The 21,679-nt window shown below is 48.4% G+C and overlaps 1 protein-coding gene across 1 annotated transcript in view; it reads right to left on the minus strand.

The window, feature by feature from the left end:
- LOC144610592 (3',5'-cyclic-AMP phosphodiesterase 4B-like) overlaps positions 1–21,679 on the minus strand; it is a 227,439-nt gene that overhangs the window by 11,449 nt on the left and 194,311 nt on the right. Inside the window, exons 4-8 of the mRNA XM_078429401.1 lie at positions 17,812–17,997; positions 16,018–16,054; positions 11,909–11,979; positions 7,436–7,479; positions 4,520–4,632 (exon numbers count right to left, since the gene is read on the minus strand). Of these exons, the coding sequence (XP_078285527.1) occupies positions 4,520–4,632; positions 7,436–7,479; positions 11,909–11,979; positions 16,018–16,054; positions 17,812–17,997 (451 nt within the window). The remainder of the gene's footprint in view (positions 1–4,519; positions 4,633–7,435; positions 7,480–11,908; positions 11,980–16,017; positions 16,055–17,811; positions 17,998–21,679) is intronic.

Consider the following 21,679-nt stretch of genomic DNA (forward strand, 5'->3'; position numbering starts at 1 on the left):
CTCTTGCTTTCTCTGCAACCCCCACCCACTGACACACTCTCTCTCTCTCTCTCTCTCTCTCTCTCTCCTCTCTCTCTCTCTCTCTCTCTCTCTCCTCTCTCTCTCTCTCTCTCTCTCTCTCTCTCTCTCTCTCTCTCTCTCTCTCTCTCTCTCTCCTCTCTCTCTCTCTCTCTCTCTCTCTCTCTCTCTCTCTCTCTCTCTCTCTCTCTCTCTTTCTCTCTCCCCTCTCACCCTCCCTCCCCTCCCCCCCCTCTCTCTCCTCTCTCTCTCTTGACACACTCTCCCCTCCTCCCTATTTAAACCCTTTGCTTTTCTTCCAGACCCTTCTGTTCTCTTTTACCCCTTCCCTTTCTCGATTGGAGGGGCTGAACAGAGGCAACACAATGCTACCGGACAACCCCCCCTGGGTCTTCGGTGAGCTGGCAAAAGGTCCTGTACAGAGGAAGTGTTGCCCAGGCAGAAGGGCAGCACTGAAGGAATATGAGGGGGGACTTCATTGAAACGTACCGAAGAGTGAAAGGCCTGGACAGAGTGGATGTTTCCACCAGTGGGAGAGTCTAGGACCAGAGGTCACAGCCTCAGAATTAAAGGACGTTTCCTTCAGGAAGATGAGGAAGAATTTAATTTAGTCAGAGGGGTGGTGATAATCTGTGAAATTCTTTGCCACAGAAGGCCAAGCCAATGGATATTTTTCCAATGGATATTTTTAAGGCAGAGATAGACAGATTCCTGATTAGTACGGGTGTCAGGGGTTATGGGGAGAAGGCAGGAGAATGGGGTTAGGAGGGAGAGATAGATGAATGGCGGAGTACTCTTGATGGGCCGAATGGCCTCATTCTGCTTCTATCACTCATGAATTTATGAACCTGAAGATATTTTGCTTCAATTATACGAGGCCACAGCGAATCAGCACCTGTGTTTTGGGAGGTTGTTTAGTTTAGTTTTCGTTTAGTTAAGAGATACAGCACGGAAACAGGCCCTTCTGCCCACCGAGTGCCTGCTGACCAGCAATTTCCATACACTAACACTATCCTACTAGGTCAATTTACACCAATACCAAGCCAATTAATCTACTAACCCGCACATCTTTGGAGTGTGGGAGGAAACTGAAGATCTCAGAGAAAACCCACGCAGGTCACGGGGAGAACGTACCTGTGTGGGAGATTTTGCCGTGGAGCAGGTGGTGAAATGTGTAGGAAGGAGCTGTAGATGCTGGTTTACAGCGTAGATGGACACAAAATGCTGGAGTAACTCCGTGGGACAGGCAGCATCTCTGGAGAAGGAATGGGTGACATTTCGCGCACTGCCTAGGGCACCGACGTCAAGATAGAAGGACTACTGGCATCTGGAGTTGGCATGACTGAGACGGGTGGGCTGTCTGATGCTCACAGTCCATTCTTACTCTACCAACTTTTCTTGTTCTGAGTTAATCTCAGTCTTACTGAACATCTAGCTTCGTAACACATTGAAAGCATCAGTGGACAACACTGGTGATTTTTTTTTTAGATTTAGAGACACAGCGTGGAAACAGGCCCTTCGGCCCACTGGGTCCGCGCCGCCCAGCGATCCCCGCACATTAACACTATCCTACACCCACTGGGGACAATTTTTACATTTATCCAGTCAATTAACCCACATACCCGTACGTCTTTGGAGTGTGGGAGGAAACCGAAGATCTCGGAGAAAACCCACGCAGGTCACGGGGAGAACGTACAAACTCCGTACAGACGGCGCCCGTAGTCAGGATGGAACCTGAGTCTCCGGCGCTGCATTCGCTGTAAGGCAGCAACTCTACCACTGCGCCACCGTGCCGCCCCTGGTGAGTTGAATACCTTCAAGCGGTTCACACTAGGACCCCTTGTCTCCCCAGAGGTCTATGAGGACGTTGGTGTTTAAGCAGACCAAAGTGAAGGCACATCATTTTCATCCTTTCATTCTCTTACTCAAAGGCACACAAGCTTAGATCCAAGTATCTCTCTCTCTCTCTAGGATTCAGATCCAGAGGTTATTGAGAGACAGATGACAGCTTCGGTTCTCAATAATTTGAGGTGAGACAATTGTAGACCAATTCTCAATTAATATAAAACAGTCGGAAAGTAGGCGTTAACTGGCAATTAACCCCAGAGACTGGCTGAGTGGAATATGGACGTTAGCTCTAGAGATTGGGGCAATGAAGGTGTTGTATCTACCTGGCTGCGTGCAGGCATTGCTGCGGGGACAACATTTATTGCCCAACTCTAACTCCCCGTGACATGGTGGTGGCCACCCACCTACTTAAACCACTGCGGTCTTCTTGTAAAGTTCCACCATTGTGTCGTTGGGTGTGAAATTCCAACATTCACTACTTCAGTGCCAATGTCCCCACACAATCCAGAAAGCAACGTTGGTGATTCTGTTGTTTGCCTGAATAAGAGCAGCTCCAACAGCTCAAGAGACTCATCTTGCTTCCAAGATGGCGCCCAACCCAGGTGACTATTTACGTGCTAGCCACAGAAGCAGATCTACTATCACATATTACAATCGCTCCACACTCTTAAGTCTCTCCTCCTACAGACCCTCAGACTATCTTTACCTTGCACTAAATGTTATTCCCTTATCATGTATCTATACACTGTAAATGGCTCGATTGTAATAATGTATTGTCTTTCCGCTGACTGGATAGCACGCAACAAAAGCTTTTCACTGTACCTCGGTACACGTGACAATAAACTAAACTGATTAGTCATTCAAGGCTAGGCAACTCAGTTGACTGGCACCCCATCGACCACCTTGAAGATTCGCTCACTCCACCACAGTGAGGAGTAGTGTAGCATGCCATCTACTCAATGCACTGCAGTTACACACTAGTCCACAGTTACCACACTAGTCCACAGTTACACACTAGTCCACAGTTACCACACTAGTCCACAGTTACACACTAGTCCACAGTTACACACTAGTCCACAGTTACCACACTAGTCCACAGTTACCACACTAGTCCACAGTTACACACTAGTCCACAGCACCTCCCAATGCCACAATCCCCACCACCAAGCAGCACAAAGGCAATCTCACCACAAGGTCAAACATACTGTCCAATAACTCAGTGGGAGTCACCTGTCCAGCAGTTCAAGATGGCTCATCACCATCTCCTCTCTGGTTACAGGAGTGAGCATGAAATGTTGTCTGTCAGCAGTGTGTCCTGCAATCTCTGTAGACTACCTGAGCACCAGGCATCTGTCAGGATGTTTAAAATGATCTTTTGCTCCTGTGATCTGGACTTTTAGCAAAAGCTGCCATTTTACTCTGTTGAATGAACAGGTTTGGGTCAGTCCTGAAGCATGGTGTGACTGCGTTGTTCTCAGCTCTCTCTGTAGGGATAGAAAATGCCATCGCAGAGAGACTGATACACCTCAGTGGAAGCACGGCACATGGCCATAGATCGAAGCTGTCTCTCATTGCAACCCACTACAACTAACGCAACCACGCCAGATCATAGTGCAACAGCGAACTGCAGATGCTGGTTTACAAAAAAGAACACACAAAGTGCTTGACAAATTCAGCCAGTCAGGCAGTCAGGCGGCATCTTTGGAGAACAGGTGACATTTTAGGTCGGGTCTGAAGAAGGGTCCGACCCGAAATGTCACCTTTCCACATTCTCCAAAGAGTCTGCCTGACCCATTGAGTTACTCCAGCACTTGGTGTCACAATAGATCTTTGCTGAACCCCAACCCATCACGAACCCCAACCCAACCCAACCCCAACTCCAACCCATCACCATCTTCAACCCAACCCCAATCACAACCCAACACCAACTCCAACCCAATGCCAACTCCAACCCAACACCAACTCCAACCCAACACCAACTCTAACCCATTTCCAACCCAACACCAACTCTAACCCATCACCAACCCAACACCAACTACAACCCAACACCAACTCCAACCCAACGCCAACCCAACTCCAACCCAACACCGACTCCAACCCAACACCAACTCCAACCCAACATCAACCCAACACCAACCCAACACCAACACCAACCCATCCCCAACCCAACACCAACTCTAACCCATCCCCAACCCAACACCAACTACAACCCAACACCAACAGCAACCCAACACCAACCCAACACCAACTACAACCCAACTCCAACCCAACACCGACTCCAACCCAACACCTACTCCAACCCAACACCAACTCTAACCCAACACCAACTCTAACCCATCCCCAACCCAACACCAACTACAACCCAACACCAACTCCAACCCAACACCAACTCCAACCCAACACCAACTCCGATCCAACACCAACTCCAACCCATCACCAACTGCAACCCCATCCATCAACAACCCCAACCCACCCATCACCAACCATAACCCCAAGCCTCCGGTCACCACCAAACTCACACCAGGTCACGTTCCACACACAGCCTATTCCAGCAGCAATGCTACGTCCGGCTCTTCCCTACTCCAGTAAGTGGCTCCAGTTCCACTTCCCGCCCGCCAATCCCACCCCCTCACCCACCCCGAGCTCCTCTTACCTTGGTGGAGGCCATCTCGCTGACCGACCGGTAGGTCTGGATGGTCTCCAGCTGGTCCAGGCACCAGTCCAACTCCTCCAGCGTTTCCTTTGCCAGCTGCTGGTACGTTTCATCTGGAAGCAAAGATGCAGAGCAGATGGCTTGAGAGGAGCAGTGGCAGGCACTAGACCGAGGGTGTGGTCCACAGCTCCGAGCCCACACCGCCCAGACCCTCCCGCACACAGACCACCCCCAGCATAGCTCCCCTTACACTCATTGCCCCGCACCATCAAAGCAACCTGCCTCTAAACTACAACCACCATCATCAGAGACCCACTCCACCCTGGCCACGCTCTCATTTCACCCCTGCCATCGGGAAGAAGACACAGGAGCCTGAATACTGTAATGTCCAGGTTCAGGAACAGCTTCTTCCCTGCAACCATCAGGCTATGAAACACTACAACCTCCAAATAGGCTCTGAACTATATAGGCTTGGGGACATTATTTTTGACTTTGCACTATAATTATCTATTTATTTGTCTGTTTTTTTTATATATAGAGAACTTTTTATTTTGTTGTTTATTATGGGTTTTACAATAGACAATAGGTGCAGGAGGAGGCCATTCGGCCCTTCGAGCCAGCACCGCCATTCAATGTGATCATGGCTGATCATTCTCAATCAGTACCCCGTTCCTGCCTTCTCCCCATACCCCCTGACTTCGCTATCTTTAAGAGCTCTATCTAGCTCTCTCTTGAAAGCATCCAGAGAATTGGCCTTCACTGCCTTCTGAGGCAGAGAATTCCACAGATTCACAACTCTGACTGAAAAAGTTTTTCCTCATCTCAGTTCTAAATGGCCTACCCCTTATTCAGAGTTTACTATGTTTTACTATGTTGCAAGTAAGAATGGCATTGTTCCATATCGGGACTTATGACAATAAAATACTCTTGACTTTTGACTAACACACTATTGAATACTCAGATAAATATATAACTTAGGAGCTCATTCACCTCGTCAAAACCCCTCAGGATCTTAAACGGTTTTAAACAAGTTGCTTGGTCCCTCTTTTAACTCTGATGGGATGTGAGCCTAGCCTGTATCCTTGTCCAAAGGTGCCTCTGAACACAGCTCGTTGCTCACACCACCTCACCCTCTGTGTGTGCCACTTCCTTACTTCATTAGAAGTCTCCACTTCCTTCGAAGGCTTAGGAGGTTCAGCATGTCCCCTACAACCTGGTTGTGTATGTGTGGGGGGTGGTGGTGTGGGTGGGGGGTGGTGGGGGGGTGGGGGAAACTTTTCTCTTCCTCACGGCGCGGGGTGCGGCTCGGCTGCGGGGCCTAACATCGCCCGGTGCGGCTCGGCCGCTGGACTTTACATCGCCCGGTGCGGCTTGGCCACTGGACTTAACAGTGCCCGGTGCGGCTCGGCCGCGGGACTTTACATCGCCCGGTGCGGATCGGCCGCGGGACTTTACATCGCTGGTGCGGCTTGGCCGCTGGACTTAACAGTGCCCGGTGCAGCTCGGCCGCGGGACTTAACATCGCCCGGTGCGGCTCGGCCGCTGGACTTTACATCGCCCAGTGCGGCTTGGCCGCTGGACTTAACAGTGCCCGGTGCGGCTCGGCTGCGGGACTTACATCGCTGGTGCGGCTCGGCTGCGGGACTTAACATCGCCCGGTGCGGCTCGGCTGCGGGACTTTACATCGCTGGTGCGGCTCGACCACGGGACTTTACATCGCCCGGTGCGGCTCGACCACGGGACTTAACATCGCCCGGTGCGGCTCGGCTGTGGGACTTTACATCGCTGGTGCGGCTCGACCACGGGACTTAGCTGCGCAAGGCTTGGTCGCGGGGCCTTTCATCGCCCGGCTCGGCCGCGAGACGTTTCAGCGCCCGGTGCGATTCGGCCGGGGGGACTTCCATCCCCTTGCGGGGACTGTGCGGGTCGGTCGGGGACGAGCTGTCTGTCCGTGGGCGTGGGGAAGAGAGTGGAAGTTTTGTTGCCTCCATCACAGTGAGGGGGTGTTTGGAGTCACTGTGATGGACGTTTGTGTTGGGACTATGTGTCTTGTGTTCTTTTTTTCTATGACTGCTATGACAAATAAAGCTCTGTTATAATAGAGCAGAGCAAGATAGACCACTCGACCCTAAAAACCGTAGTATGTCACGGCGCCATTTTAGTCGGCAGAAACTTAGCAGAAACATTTAAAAGGAAAAATAACAAAAATCTGCGATTTGATAGATGAGATATATTCTGCATTTTTATGGTATCATCACACATACTGTTCCCCCACAACACTGATTACACTGCGAGAGGCATAACGGACGGCGGGTTTTGCCTACTAAAATAGCTCCTTTGGGTACTACACTTCAGTATAGGTGATTTTGACAGAGTGGTCTATCTTGTTCCGCTCTATTATCTTTGCCTACAACTCTCTACAGATGCGCCATAAAAAGCATGTTATCAGGATGCATCACAGCTTGGTTTGGGAACAGCTCCATTCAAGGTAGACCGGGGATGCAGTGATTAAAATCAGGGAGGAGTGAAGAGTGGAATGAGAGGAGCACGGGATCTTGGAGAATTATTATTCCATCCCACTGTTCCAAAGACCACAGACCAGACAGTCAGGTGGAACAGGTGTGGGGAAAAAAACTGTAGATGCTGGTTTAAATCGAAGGTAGACACAAAATGCTGGAGTAACTCAGCGGGTCAGGCAGCATCTCGGGAGAGAAGGAATGGGTGACGTTTCGGGTCGAGACCCTTCCTCAGACTGAAGACGGGTCTCGACCCGAAACGTCACCCATTCCTTCTCTCCCGAGATGCTGCCTGACCCGCTGAGTTACTCCAGCATTTTGTGTCTCCCGGTCAGATTTAACAGCTGCTGCAGGTAGACGGAGGCATTAATTACTCTACTATATCTAAGGGATTAATTACCTGACAGGGTGCAGAGTGCAGGCTGAGGTGTCACAGGGGACCTCCTGTGAAGGAAAGGAGAACAACAGGTGAGTGTCACAGGTGGCACAGAAAGCAGGGATGGGTGGCAACAGCACACAGGCACAATGCACGCAGGTAGTATACAAACAAGATACCTGCAGGCTATGTTGTATACACCGACACCACACAGACACAATGCACGCAGGTTTCACGCTGAAAGATACAAGGTGGCACAGCGGTAGAGTTGCTGATTTACAGCGCCAGAGCCCCAGGTTCGATCCTGACTGCGGGTGCTGTCTGTATAGATGTTGTACGTTCTCCCCGTGACCTGCGTGGGTATGCTCCGGGATCTTCAGTTTCCTCCCACACTCCAAAGAAGTACAGGTTTGTAGGTTAATTGGCCTGGTGTAAATATTAAAAATGTCTCCAGTGTGTGTAGGATAGTGTTAGAGTGCAGGGATCGCTGGTCGGTGCGGACTCGGTGGGCCGAAGGGCCTGTTTACAGTTGTACAGGGCCCTAGTGTACAGTAGTCTGCAGTTGTACAGGGCCCTAGTGAGACCGCACCTGGAGTACTGTGTGCAGTTTTGGTCTCCAAATTTGAGGAAGGATATTCTTGCTATTGAGGGCGTGCAGCGTAGGTTTACTAGGTTAATTCCCGGAATGGCGGGACTGTCATATGTTGAAAGACTGGAGCGACTAGGCTTGTATACACTGGAATTTAGAAGGATGAGAGGAGATCTTATCGAAACGTATAAGATTATTAAGGGGTTGGACACGTTAGAGGCAGAAAACATGTTCCCAATGTTGGGGGAGTCCAGAACAAGGGGCCACAGTTTAAGAATAAAGGGTAGGCCATTTAGAACTGAGATGAGGAAAAACTTTTTCAGTCAGAGAGTTGTGAATCTGTGGAATTCTCTGCCTCAGAAGGCAGTGGAGGCCAATTCTCTGAATGCATTCAAGAGAGAGCTAGATAGAGCTCTTAAGGATAGCGGAGTCAGGGGGTATGGGGAGAAGGCAGGAACGGGGTACTGATTGAGAATGATCAGCCATGATCACATTGAATGGTGGTGCTGGCTCGAAGGGCCGAATGGCCTCCTCCTGCACCTATTGTCTATTGTCTATTTACGCACTGTTTCTCCAAACTAAACTAAAAGCTACCTGCAGGCAGAGTACATCTGTTATAAACGCAGACACCATACAGTTACAGATGCACAACAGAGATGGCACGCTGATATAAAACACACAGAACACGGAAACATGAATTGTACAGGGAAATGAAAGATACAGATAGCACGGAGATGGAATAAATGTGGACAGACACAGATGGAGGGAACATTCAGCAAGGTTGTTGACCGACCGGTCAGACACAAACGTAATAATCTCAGTATGAAATGTACAGACGGAATACCAAGCATGATCTGTGCAGGCGTGACGCTCATGGACATGATGTACGTGTCCTCACAACATACACACACACAGCTGGAGCAGCCGTGATGTACAGACGTGTCAGGAACACATATGATGCTTGGCCACAACTCCACTGTGCCATGAGCAAACCAGGCAGGATGCTCACAGACTCAGACTCAGTACATGGTTGTGACACATGCAGACATGACAGGCAGCCACTGTACACATAAGCATGACTTGCGCAGGCATAATAAATGATGCACACGGACACGGTGTGCATGGACACAGACTATACCTGCAGGGTTCATACACTAGCTAACTGTGACAATGTGCATGGGCGGGATCCATACGGTCATGCTACATGCAGGTGTAACTGCACTGATACAACACATGCAATCACACAATGAGTACCGCGTGTCCTCACAATGTGAGCAGAGGGGATCTAGGAGGTCAGAGCACACACCAGCACCAAACCGACAGGTACACTGTCACAGACATGAGACATGGGGGCAACACGTACATGCATGCACGTACACATGCACGTACACGTGCACGCACGCACACACAAAGAGTCACAAAACGTGTCACCAAGATACCCAGAGGCACCCAGTCACACACATGACGCATGCAGGCAGACAATGCTTTCACAAGTTCAGAAGTGATAGGAGTAGAATTAGGCCATTCGGCCCATCAAGTCTACTCCGCCATTCAATCATGGCTGATCTATCTCTCCCTCCTAACCCCATTCTCCTGCCTTCTCCCCATAACCCCTGACACCTATGCTAATCAAGAATCTATCAATCTCTGCCTTAAAAATATCAATTGACGGCCTCCACAGCATTCTGTGGCAAAAAAAATCACAGATTCACCACCCTCTGACTAAACAAATTCCTCCTCATCTCCTTCCTAAAGGAACGTCCTTTTATTCTGAGGCTATGACCTCTAGTCTTAGACTCTCCCACTAGTGGAAACATCCTCTCCACATCCACTCCATCCAGGTCTTTGACACAATAGATAAAGGCATGATACTCAATCAATTATGCATTGTCTTAATACACAAACATAGACAAGAATCAAGTGCAGACTCACTTCAAGATTGTAATATATGTACCCACTGTACACATATGCATGACTTGTGTGGGCATAATAAATGATGCATGTAGACATGCTAAACACACACTATATGCACAGGCATGATGCACACAAACGCAACACACATAGGCACCAAACATGCCATGATAGTAGACATAAAACATGTAGGCATGTCATGTGTAGACCTGATCATTAAATACAGACATGATGTATGGAACATTCATGACACAGAGTGCAGATGTACAGACACAACACACAACACACACTAGCACACATTAGTACAGGTGTCAGGGGTTATGGGGAGAAGGCAGGAAAATTGGGTTAGGAGATAGAGATAGATTTGCCATGATTGAATGGCGGAGTAGACTTGATGGGCCGAAAGGCCTAATTCTACTCCTATCACATCTGAACTTGTGAAAACGTTGTCTGCCTGCATGTGGAGGCAAAATTCATGGGGAACGTGTAGATGAGTAAAAGAAATGTGAGTCAAGACTCCGAAAATGACAAACAGATACTAGGAGACACAGAACGTTGGAGTAACTCAGCGGGACAGGCAGCATCTCTGGAGAGAAGGAATGGGTGACCATTCTTCAGACTGAACATCACCCATTCCTTCTCTCCAGAGATGCTGCCTGTCCCGCTGAGTTATTCCAGCATTCTGTGTCTATCTTCAGTGTAAACTAACATCTGCAGTTCCTTCCCACACACAGATAGCAGGACAAGCCCAGAATATATCGTGATCTGTGGTGATCGCACTGATGGTGAGTTGACTTTATTACGAGCGGATTCTTTGTGATTGTAGGAGATTCACGCAGTGAGTGCTCTCGGACACTGCACTGAAATCAGCCAGAGATTCCCCTTCCTACTCTCACCCGCTCAGCCATCTGGGGCCCTGCACCTACTGCCACAACAGGCCTCTACTGCCCTCTGGAGACGACAGCCTACACTGCAGCACTGCCCACAGAATACACAGTGGGGAAAGCTTGCTCCTGACTTCAGTCCGCTGAATGGAATGTCCCCAGTGTGCAGACACATGCACATATACACACACACACACACACATACATACGGTGCTCACACACATATATACACATGACGCACACACTCACACACACCGACACCCACATGCACACGGACACACACATACTTACAGTGCTCACAGGCACATACACACACGACGCACTCACTCACACACATACATATACACACACACACATACATATACACACACACACAGACAAAGATAAATGTAAAAATATACACGTGCGTATACACAAAGATGTACAGAGGTACATACATATTAAGACGCAAACAATCTCAGACAGATAGAAGACACAAAGTGCTGGAGTAACTCAGCGGGCCAGGCAGCATCTCTGGAGAACATGGATAGGTGCCGTTTTGGGTCAGGATCCTTCTTCAGTTACTCCAGCACTTTGTGTCTTCTTTTGTAAACCAGCATCTGCAGTTCCTTGTTTCTACACGATATATGAATGACATATGCATGTACTCACACACACGCGCGCACACACACACACATACACAAACACGCATGCACACACACACACAAAGATATGCATGTACACAAAGATGTACAGAGATACATACATATTAAGACACAAGCATTCTTAGACAGATAGAAGACACAAACTCAGTGGGTCAGGCAGCAACTCTGGAGTTCATGGATAGGTGATGTTTTGATTCGAGACCTTTCTTCAGAGTTAAGTTACTCCAGCACATTGTGTCTTCTTTTGTTAAACAGCATCTGCAGTTCCTTGTTTCCACACGATATACAGATAGACATATGCATGAACTCAAACACACACATACACACGCATGGAGACACACACACACACACACGCATGGAGACACACACACACACAGTTAATGCAGAGGGTGTGTCTATGGTTCTATGAGTGGACAATGTCCAGCCCACAGCACGAGCTGTCTGCATGCATCGGATGCCAGCTACTCACTTGTTTGGAGGCCCTTGAGTGTTGGCCAGGACAGTGAAGTTGTTCCTCACACTGCGCAAACTCGCGAGGATCTGCAAAGAGAGTCATCAGTTAAAATCGAGCTAGACGGCACACATTACACACAACGCAATATTCCCCACTAATGGTCCCACCAAACACTTCCAGCACAGGGGTAGCATGAGCTGGATACTGATTAAAGCTCCCTCTGCACTCTCCTTAAATGTACCTCTGTCTCAACATCAGAACTAGCCTGGACACAGAGTGCTGGAGTAACTCAGCGGGTCAGGCACCATCACTGGAGAACATGGAGAGATCTGGCCTCTTGAAAACATCACCCAGCCATGTTCTCCAGAGATGCTGCCTGACCCACCCAGTTACTCCAGCACTTTGTGTCCTTTTGTGCATTTGTATTAACCAGCATTTTCAGTTTTGTTTCTACCTTAGAACAATCTTGCTTACACAACAGGACATTTCCCAATGGTGTAGCAACAGAGTAAGTTAAGGAGACTTCAAATATATGAACGTGGACTGTAAAAAAACAGAGGGTGGTGTTTTGACCTGTTGTGGACTGCGCTCCTAGATCCCTCTGCTCTACAACACTCCCTGTCTACCTGTGACACCACTTTCAGGGAACTGTGTACGAACGCTCCGAGATCCCTCTGCTCTACAACACTCCCTGTCTACCTGTGACACCACTTTCAGGGAACTGTGTAGCTGCGCTCCGAGATCCCTCTGCTCTACAACACCCCCTGTCTCCCTGTGACGCCACTTTCAGGGAACTTTGTAGCTGCGCTCCTAGATCCCTCTGTTCTACAACACTCCCTGTCTACCTGTGAAGCCACTTTCAGGGAACCGTGTAGCTGCGCACCGAGATCCCTCTGCTCTACAACACTCCCTGTCTACCTGTGAAGCCACTTTCAGGGAACTGTGTACCTGCGCTCCGAGACCCCTCTGAGATTTGTGGGGGATTAGTCAATAAAAAGTGGTGGCGTGGGGTGAAGCAAAAGCATGCGAGTGATAGGTGGATACAGGTGAGGGGAGTTAAAAATAGAACAGTACACCATAAGAACAGACCCGAGGTCATTGTTGAAGCAGGGTCACTGGAGCTGTGAGGTAGCTATTCTACTAGCTGTGCCTCTGTGTGGCTAGTGCAGAGGGTTAAACCACAGGCCAGCCAGCATCTTATCAGCAATGGGGAAAATCAAAGTAACTCAGACTAAATTAATTGGCACTTTTTTGGTTTAGTTTAGTTTAGAGATACAGCGCGGAAACAGGTCCTTTCGGCCCACCGGGTCCGCGCCGCCCAGCGATCCCCGCACATTAACACTATCCTTCACACACTAAGGACAATTTTTACATTTGCCCAGCCAATTAACCTAGAAACCGGTACGTCTTTGGAGTGTGGGAGGAAACCGAAGATCTCGGAGAAAACCCACCCAGGTCACTGGGAGAACGTACAAACTCCGTACAGACAGCACCCGTAATCGGGATGGAACCCGGGTCTCCGGCACTGCATTCACTGTAACTCTACCGCTGCGCCACCGTGACCTGCCGCCCTTGGGAAAGGGTTAATAAATGCCAGCCATTCAACTTTTAGGGACTTTCAGCAGACCTTTGAGAAAGTACCACCAAGCAGGCTGCTGACTAAACTGCAGCCCCTGGGATTCGAGGGGATGTGGTGAGCTCGCTACATTACTGGAAGCTGAGAGCAGACGGCCGTTTTTCAGACGTTGGGGAAATCCTCACGGTGTTCCCCAGGGGTGGGTGTGTAAATGTCGCTCTGTGGAAATAGTGAGGAGATCACAAATAGTGCGGACAGCACGGTGGCGCAGTGGTAGAGTTGCTGCCTTACAGTGCCAGAGACCCGGGTTCCATCCTGACCACGGGTGCTTGCATGTACGGAGCTTGTACGTTCTCCCCGTGACCTGTGTGAGTCTTCGGTTTCCTCCCGTACAGGTTTGTAGGTTAATTGGCTTGGTGTAAATGTAAAAAACTGTTCCTAGTGTGTCTAGGATAGTGTTAATGTGTGGGGATCGCTGGTCAGTGCGGACTTGGTGGGCCGAAGGGCCTGTTTCCGTGCTGTATCTTTAAACTAAACTAAACAGGCAGAACTGGGTAGGCAGATTCTACTGGAAAGACTACTTCTCCAGTCTGAAGAAGGGCCTCGAACCAAAACGTCACCCGCTCATTTTTTCCTGAGGTGCTGCCTAGCCCGCTGAGTTACTCCAGCAATTTGTGCCTCTTAGGTAAACAAATGATTGGTGAAGTTTAACAATGTGTGAGGTGATATATTTGGTGGGAAGAATCCGAACAACGAGGTGTAAACGAGAGAACAGGGGAGAATTTAGACGTGGAAGGATACGTTGAGAGCTGCTAAAGTATCAAATAAGATCCTTGGCTTTAGTAACAAGATGGGGAGTCAATTACTAGATCCTTCTGAAGGATGAATGAAGCCAAGGTTAAAATAAAATGCAAGCGAAGGCTGAGATTAGGTTAAAAATATAACAATTATCTAGAAATCAATAGGCGCAGTAAACTTAAAAAGGGCACAAGAAGGGCAAAGAGAAAGCATAAGCACCATCAGTGCGGGAAGACCAAAGGAAGCGCTAATCTTCTGTAAACAAGTCGGGAGAAAGTGAGCTCAGGGTGATTTATAAGTTCATAAGTGATAGGTGCAGAATTAGGCCATTCGGCCCATCACGTTTATTCCGCCATTCAATCATGCCTGATCAATCTCTCCCTCCTAACCCCATTCTCCTGCCTTCTCCCCATAACCCCTGACACACTTACTGGGGTAGAGTAGAAAGGACACTTGCTTGTGGAGGGAGAGGGCACACAATTAGACAATAGACAATAGGTGCAGGAGGAGGCCATTCGGCCCTTCGAGCCAGCACCACCATTCAATGTGATCATGGCGGATCATACTCAATCAGTACCCCATTCCTGCCTTCTCCCCATACCCCCTGACTCCACTATCCTTAAGAGCTCTATCTAGTTCTCTCTTAAATGCATTCAGAGACTTGGCCTCCACTGCCTTCAGAGGCAGTGAATTCCACAGATTTACAACTCTCTGACTGAAAAAGTTTTTTCCTCATCTCCGTTCTAAATGGCCTACCCCTTATTCTTAAACTGTGGCCCCTGTTTCTGGAATTAGAGAGGAAAGGGACCTGGGTTCGCGGGAACTGCTCCAGTACATCGAGCGCACGGGCTGGGCCTACTGGACTTTGGACCTTGAACGATGGTGCCAAACATGGCAGCGCCCGCTTGCAAAAAGAATTTCACTGTGCAGTTGCACATGTGACAAATAAAGCACTAGTGAACACTATTGAATAAAGCACTAGTGAACACTACTGAATAAAGCACTAGTGAACACTATTGAATAAAGCACTAGTGAACACTATTGAATACAGCACTAGTGAACACTATTGAATAAAGCACTAGTGAACACTATTGAATAAAGCACTGGTGAACACTATTGAATAAAGTACTATTGAACCTGTGATCCATTAATTCAGCAGAGTATTTTCTCCCCAAGATCACAAGATAGACACAAAGTTCTGGAGTAACTCAGCGGGTCAGTTTAGCTGATTTTAGTTTAGAGATACAGCACGGAAACAGGCCATTGGCCCACCGGGTCCGCACCGACCGGCAATCCCCGCACACGAAACACTATCCTACACTAGGGACAATTTACAATTATACCAAGCCGACAAACCTGTATGTCTTTGGAGTGTGGGAGGAAACCGGAGCACTCGGGGAAAACCCACGTGATTATGGCAGAATGTACAAACTCTGTACAGACAGCACCCGTAGTCATGATCAAACCCGGGTCTCTGGAACTGCAAGGCAGTAGCTCTACCACTGCGCCACTGTGCCGCACTTGGTCTGAAGAAGGGTCCCGACCCGAAACGTCACCTCTCCTTTTTCTCCAGAGATGCTGCCTGACCCGCTAAGTTACTCCAGCACTTTGTGTCGATCTAAGGGGAAGCTGGGATCTGGTTTCCAGAGTGGGATTTTCGAGGGATTCTTACTGAGGTTGTGATAACGTTGCAGAGAGAGAGAATGAGGGAAAAGATAGACTGGAAGAAGGTGCTGAACTTGCAACTCACCTGAGCGAAAGGTGTGACGATAAGGTCCTCGGTATGACTGGAAGAAAAAAAACGCAGTTGACAACATGGATCAACATGTTGGGAACAGATCCAGAAATCCCGACTGACACATCTAAAGACAGAAGCTGTGCACAGATGAGCAAGAGATAATGAGGGTTAATAATCGTATGTTAAAGATAGGACAGAGATAGATAGAAGCAAGCAACAGATAATGCATCTGTGAAGTACTTTGTAAGAGTTCCCAGGCATAGATGCAGGTTGTTATCGGCAAGGACTTTCTGTCTTTGTATGTGGGAAATTATGTCTCATGGATTTGACTCCCCACCTCACTCAGCATCCTCCATCTAATTGTCAGTGTGGCAGGGAGTGAGAGAGAGAGAGCTTCAGTGTGAGAGAGATATACCAGGATGTTGCCAGGACTCGAGGGCCTGAGCAAAAGGGAGAGGTTGAGCAGGGGTGGACTCTATTCCTTGGAGCGCAGGAGGATGAGGGATGATCGTATAGAGGTGTATAAAATCATGAGAGGAATGGATCGCATAGATGCACAGAGTCTCTTGCCCAGAGTAGGGGAATCGAGAACCAGAGGACATAGGTTTAAGGTGAAGGGGGAAACATTTAATAGGAATCTGAGGGGTAACATTTTTACACAAAGGGTGGTGGGTACGGGGAATGAGCTGCCAGAGGAGGAAGTTGAGGCTGGGACTATCGCAACGTTTAAGAAATATTTAGATAGGACAGGTTTATAGGGATGTGGGCTAAATGCAGGTAGGTGGGACTAGTGTAGCTGGGACATGTTGGCCGGTGTGGGCAAGTTGGGCCGAAGGGCCTGTTTCCACACTGTATGACACTATGACTATCTGTACCAGTGCATATGGGCTCGGGACAGGCTGCTTCAGGGAGCAGGGTGCGTTTAGAACTCAATATTTTGCCAGTCGATCCATGTAGAAATCTCGACACATGGCAGATGAAAGTGATTCTGAAGTTGGGATAGAAAATGGAAAACAGGAAATAAAAATCTGCAGGGTCAGGCAGTATCTGTGGAAAAAGAAACACAGCGAATATTTCTGGTCGGTGATCTGATGAGGGATCACCATATGACATGTTTCTTCGGTCTGTCTCTCCAGAGACAGTAATTCACATTTGAGCGTTTCCAACATTTTCTGGTTTATATCAATTTCCAGTGTCTGGAAAGCATTCGTCTCGTAAGAGATAAAGCACGTTTGACAGGAAGCACTTGCTACATAGAGCTTTTTGATGTAGAGTAGAGATCGAGGAGAGAAGGGAAGAGGGCAAGAAAGGGGGAGAGATGCAGAAAGCGAACGAGATCAGGGGAGAGGTTGAGAGAGGGAGAGTGGAAGAGAGAGAGAGAGCGAGAAAGTGAATGTGGGGATGGGATGATGGAGTGTAACTAAAGGTGTGGAGAAGAGAGGAAAGAGGGAGTGGGAGAAGAGACGATGGGAGGGTGAGGACATAAAGAGAGGAATTAGAGGGACTGCATTTCAAGAGGTTTTTAGATAGACGCATGGGCATGCAAAGAATGGAGGGAGAGGGATCATGTGCAGGCAGATGAGATTAGTTTGGATCAGTTTGGCACAGACATTGTGGGCTGAAGGGCCTGTCCCTGTGCTGTGCTGTTCTATATTTCATGCACAGAGAAAGAGAGGGGGTGGCAGAGGGAGATGGAAAGAAAAGCTGCCAAGAGCAAGAGAGAGAGAGGAGATCTCAGTGAAAGAGAGAGACAGAGACAGAGACAGAGAGTGTGTAAATAATGTGACGTTGGGAAGTTGTACTCACACATCACTGGTCACGGAGGAATTTCGAGACATTGTTTTGGGTGAGGTGTCATAGTCGCTGTCCGACCGGTAGAGGAATGATTCCCGGCGCTGGCTCTGGGGGAAGGTCGGATGATGGACCAGTCCTGGACTTGCTTGTGCATCCATCGGACTCCGAGCTGGAGATGGGCCATTCTCAACATCAAAACTGTGGCATAAAGAGAGGAGACATGGCTGTTATTCACCCAGACTTCCCACCAAATGGCTGAGCACTTGGAAAGTTCATAAGATCATAAGACGTAGTATTATCGACTCTGCTCCACCATTTGATCATGGCTGATCTATTTTTTCCTCTCAACCCCATTCTCCTGCCTTCTCCCCGTAACCCCTGACATCCGAACCAATCAAGAACCTCTCAATCCAGTGCTTTATAAATACCCAATAACTTCCCCCACCTGCCCTCTGTGGTAATGAACTCTACTGATTCACCACCCTTTGGCTAAAGAAATGCCTCCTTGCTGTTCGGCCATGTTAGGTTTAAATGGCCAATGCATTGGTTTTCAAATGTTGTTCTTCCATCCCCTCCCTTGGTGTTCTGACTCTCCCTGAGGTATACACTCCCTGAACCATCCCACCACAACTAGAGAGCAGTCCTGAGCTACTATCGACCTCATTGGAGACCCCATGGGCAACCTTTGATCAGACTTTACTGGACTTATATCTTGCACTAAACGTTATTCACGTTATTCCCTTTATCTGTACACTGTGGGCGGCTCGACTGTAATCATGTATTGTCTTTCCGATGCCTGGTTACGATACGATACGATAGAACTTTATTTATCTCGGGAGGGAAATTGAACTGCCAACAGTCATAAAAACACAAGATACATGAAACAATAGACAATAGACAGTAAGTGCAGGAGGAGGTCATTCGGCCCTTCGAGCCAGCACCGCCATTCAATGTGATCATGGCTGATCATTCTCAATCAGTACCCCGTTCCTGCCTTCTCCCCATACCCCCTGACTCCGCTATCCTTAAGAGCTCTATCTGGTTCTCTCTTGAATGAATTCAGAGAATTGGCCTCCACTGCCTTCTGAGGCAGAGAATTCCACAGATTCACAACTCTCTGACTGAAAAAGTTTTTCCTCATCTCCGTTCTAAATGGCCTACCCCTTATTCTTAAACTGTGGCCCCTGGTTCTGGACTCCCCCAACATTGGGAACATGTTTCCTGCCTCTAACGTGTCCAGCCCCTTAATAATCTTATACGTTTCGATAAGATCCCCTCTCATCCTTCTAAATTCCAGTGTATACAAGCCTAGTCGCTCCAGTCTTTCAACATATGACAGTCCCGCCATTCCAGGAATTAACCTAGTATCATGAAACATGAAATCAAAGTGACGAGTGGAAAGGGTTGGGGATGTGTAAAGACTGGGGGCGGAGTCAGTCTCAGCACGCAACAAAATCTTTTCGCTGTACAGGTACCTCCTGGCTTACGATGCTTCGACTTGCGATGTTTCGACTTTGCGATGGTGTAAATGGCTGCGGCCCGTAGCTAGCCACAGCTCGCCTCCGGCCACGTGTTCAGGTGCATTGAATGCATTTCGACTTACAATATTTTCGGTTTTGCGATGGGTTTCTCGGAACGGAACCCCATCATAAGCTGAGGAGCCCCCTGCACCTCGGTACGCGTGACAATAAACTAAACTCAATCCAACATCCCCTCTCCCTTGTTCACAGGAGACTGAAGCACAAGGGGTGGGAAGTTTCTGCTGCAGCAATACCAAGGTCTGTTGGCCCACCTGTGGTGGTTGCTGAGCAGTTCTGGCCAGCATACCTTGGGAAGGATATATTGGCCTTGGAGGAAGCATGGTACAGCCTCACCAGCTGGACTATGAGGACAGATTACACATACCATGGAATGTATTTCTTGGAATTTACAGTTAATCAATCAAAACTTTTAGATATTTATAGGAATTGATGTGGTTGATGAGGAGGAGCCATTTCCACTGGTTGGCAGGTTTGTGACTAGAGGACTTGGTTGAAAATTTTGAACATGGCTTTTCCGTAAGGTCATAAGTGATAGGAGCAGAATTAGGCTATTTGGCCCATGAAGTCTACTCTGCCATTCAATCATGGTTGATCTATCTCTCCCTCCTAACCCCATTCTCCTGCCTTCTCCCCATAACCCCTGACACCTCAGTGATGAAGTTACAAAATATTGTACAACGGGAAAGATTTGACATTATCTGAGTTTAGTTTAGAGGTACAGTGCGGAAACAAGCAAGTCCATACCATACTGCACATTAACACTATCCTACACACACTAGGAACAATTTTACATTTATACCAAGCCAATTAACCTACAAACCTGCACGTCTTTGGAATGTGGGCGGAAACCGATGAACTCGGAGAAATCCCACGCAGGTCACGGGGAGAACGTACACACTCAACGCTGTGGGCAACCCAGTGGCTCAGCGCTAGAGTTGCTGCCTTACAGCACCAGAGACCCGGGTTCGATCCTGACTACGGATCTGACTATGGGTCCAACTATAAGGTCTGACTACGGGTGCTGTCTGTACGGAGTTTGGACGTTCTCCCTGTGACCTCATGGGTCTTCTCTGGGTGCTCCGATTTCCTTCCACACTCCAAAGACGTACAGGTTTGTAGATTAATTGGCTTTTGTAAAATTGTAAATCATCCCTCGTGTGTGGGACAGTGCTAGTGTACGTGGTGATCGCTGGTCATCGCGGACTTGGTGGGCCGAAGGGCCTGTTTCCTCTACTGTACTGTATCTCTAAAGTATTAAAGTAAAGTACTCAGCCCAACAAGTCCCACAAATGCCAATACTCAAACCCAGCAACCAAAACTTTGAAAGGGGGGAATTTTATCAGTAGTGTCTGACAAAGGGTCTGGATTTCATCATCAATATCAACCTTCTTAGCAAAGGTGGACATTGGCAATGACCTTTGGCCAAGGCCTTCAATGTGGTGGCACAGTCTTGGGCCATCTGAGGAAATTGTTCAAAGACCAAGACGTCCAGCCAGGTACAAAGCTCACAGTCTCTCCTTCCGTTCAGCACGTTTTGGAACTTGGATAACCTATAGCAGGAACATTAAGGTGCAGCAGAGATATATATCACCAATGCTATTCCCACAACATACTCCAAAGTTAATTGCAAGGCTAAGCAGAGCATTGTCAGCAGCAAGTCCCAGGCCAACAACCCCAGCACTGACACTCAGTTTCCTCGCGGGCAAACCACATTATTTGCATGCCCTAACCACACTCCCCAAACAGATTCTGTTCTGAGCTCTGTCACGGCACGACATTACCAGGTGGGATGGAGTCAAGATTCAAGGGCACCCTTCTTTGAAAAATGTAACATCGCAGCGGTAGAGTTGCTGCCTTACTGTGCCAGGGACCCGGGTTCAATCCTGACGACGGGTGCTGTCTGTATGGAGTTTGTACGTTCTCCCCGTGACCTGCGTGGGTTTTCTCCGGGACCTCCGGTTTCCTCCTAAACTCCAAATACCTACAGGTTTGTAGGCTAATTGGCTTGGTATAACTGTCCCTAGTGTGTGTAGGATAGTGTTAGTGTGCGGGGATCGCTGGTTGGCGCGTACTCGGTGGGCCGAAGTGTCTGTTTCCGCCCTGTATCTCTAAACTAAAGCTAAACTAACTATTCCATCTGCACCACCACCATTGGGTAGGATCAATAAATTTATCAACACATAGACGTGGAGCAGGCACAGACCACCTGGCCCTTTGAGACTCTGTTCCACCTTTCTAAATGGCCGATTGTAATCTCAACTCCACGTCCCTGCATCGCCTCTGGTAACCTTTCACTCCCTTGCTTACCGCTCCATCCTAGAAATATTCAAACACTTTGC

The sequence above is a fragment of the Rhinoraja longicauda genome, chromosome 37 (assembly GCF_053455715.1).
Source record: "Rhinoraja longicauda isolate Sanriku21f chromosome 37, sRhiLon1.1, whole genome shotgun sequence".
Classification (NCBI taxonomy): domain Eukaryota; kingdom Metazoa; phylum Chordata; class Chondrichthyes; order Rajiformes; family Arhynchobatidae; genus Rhinoraja; species Rhinoraja longicauda.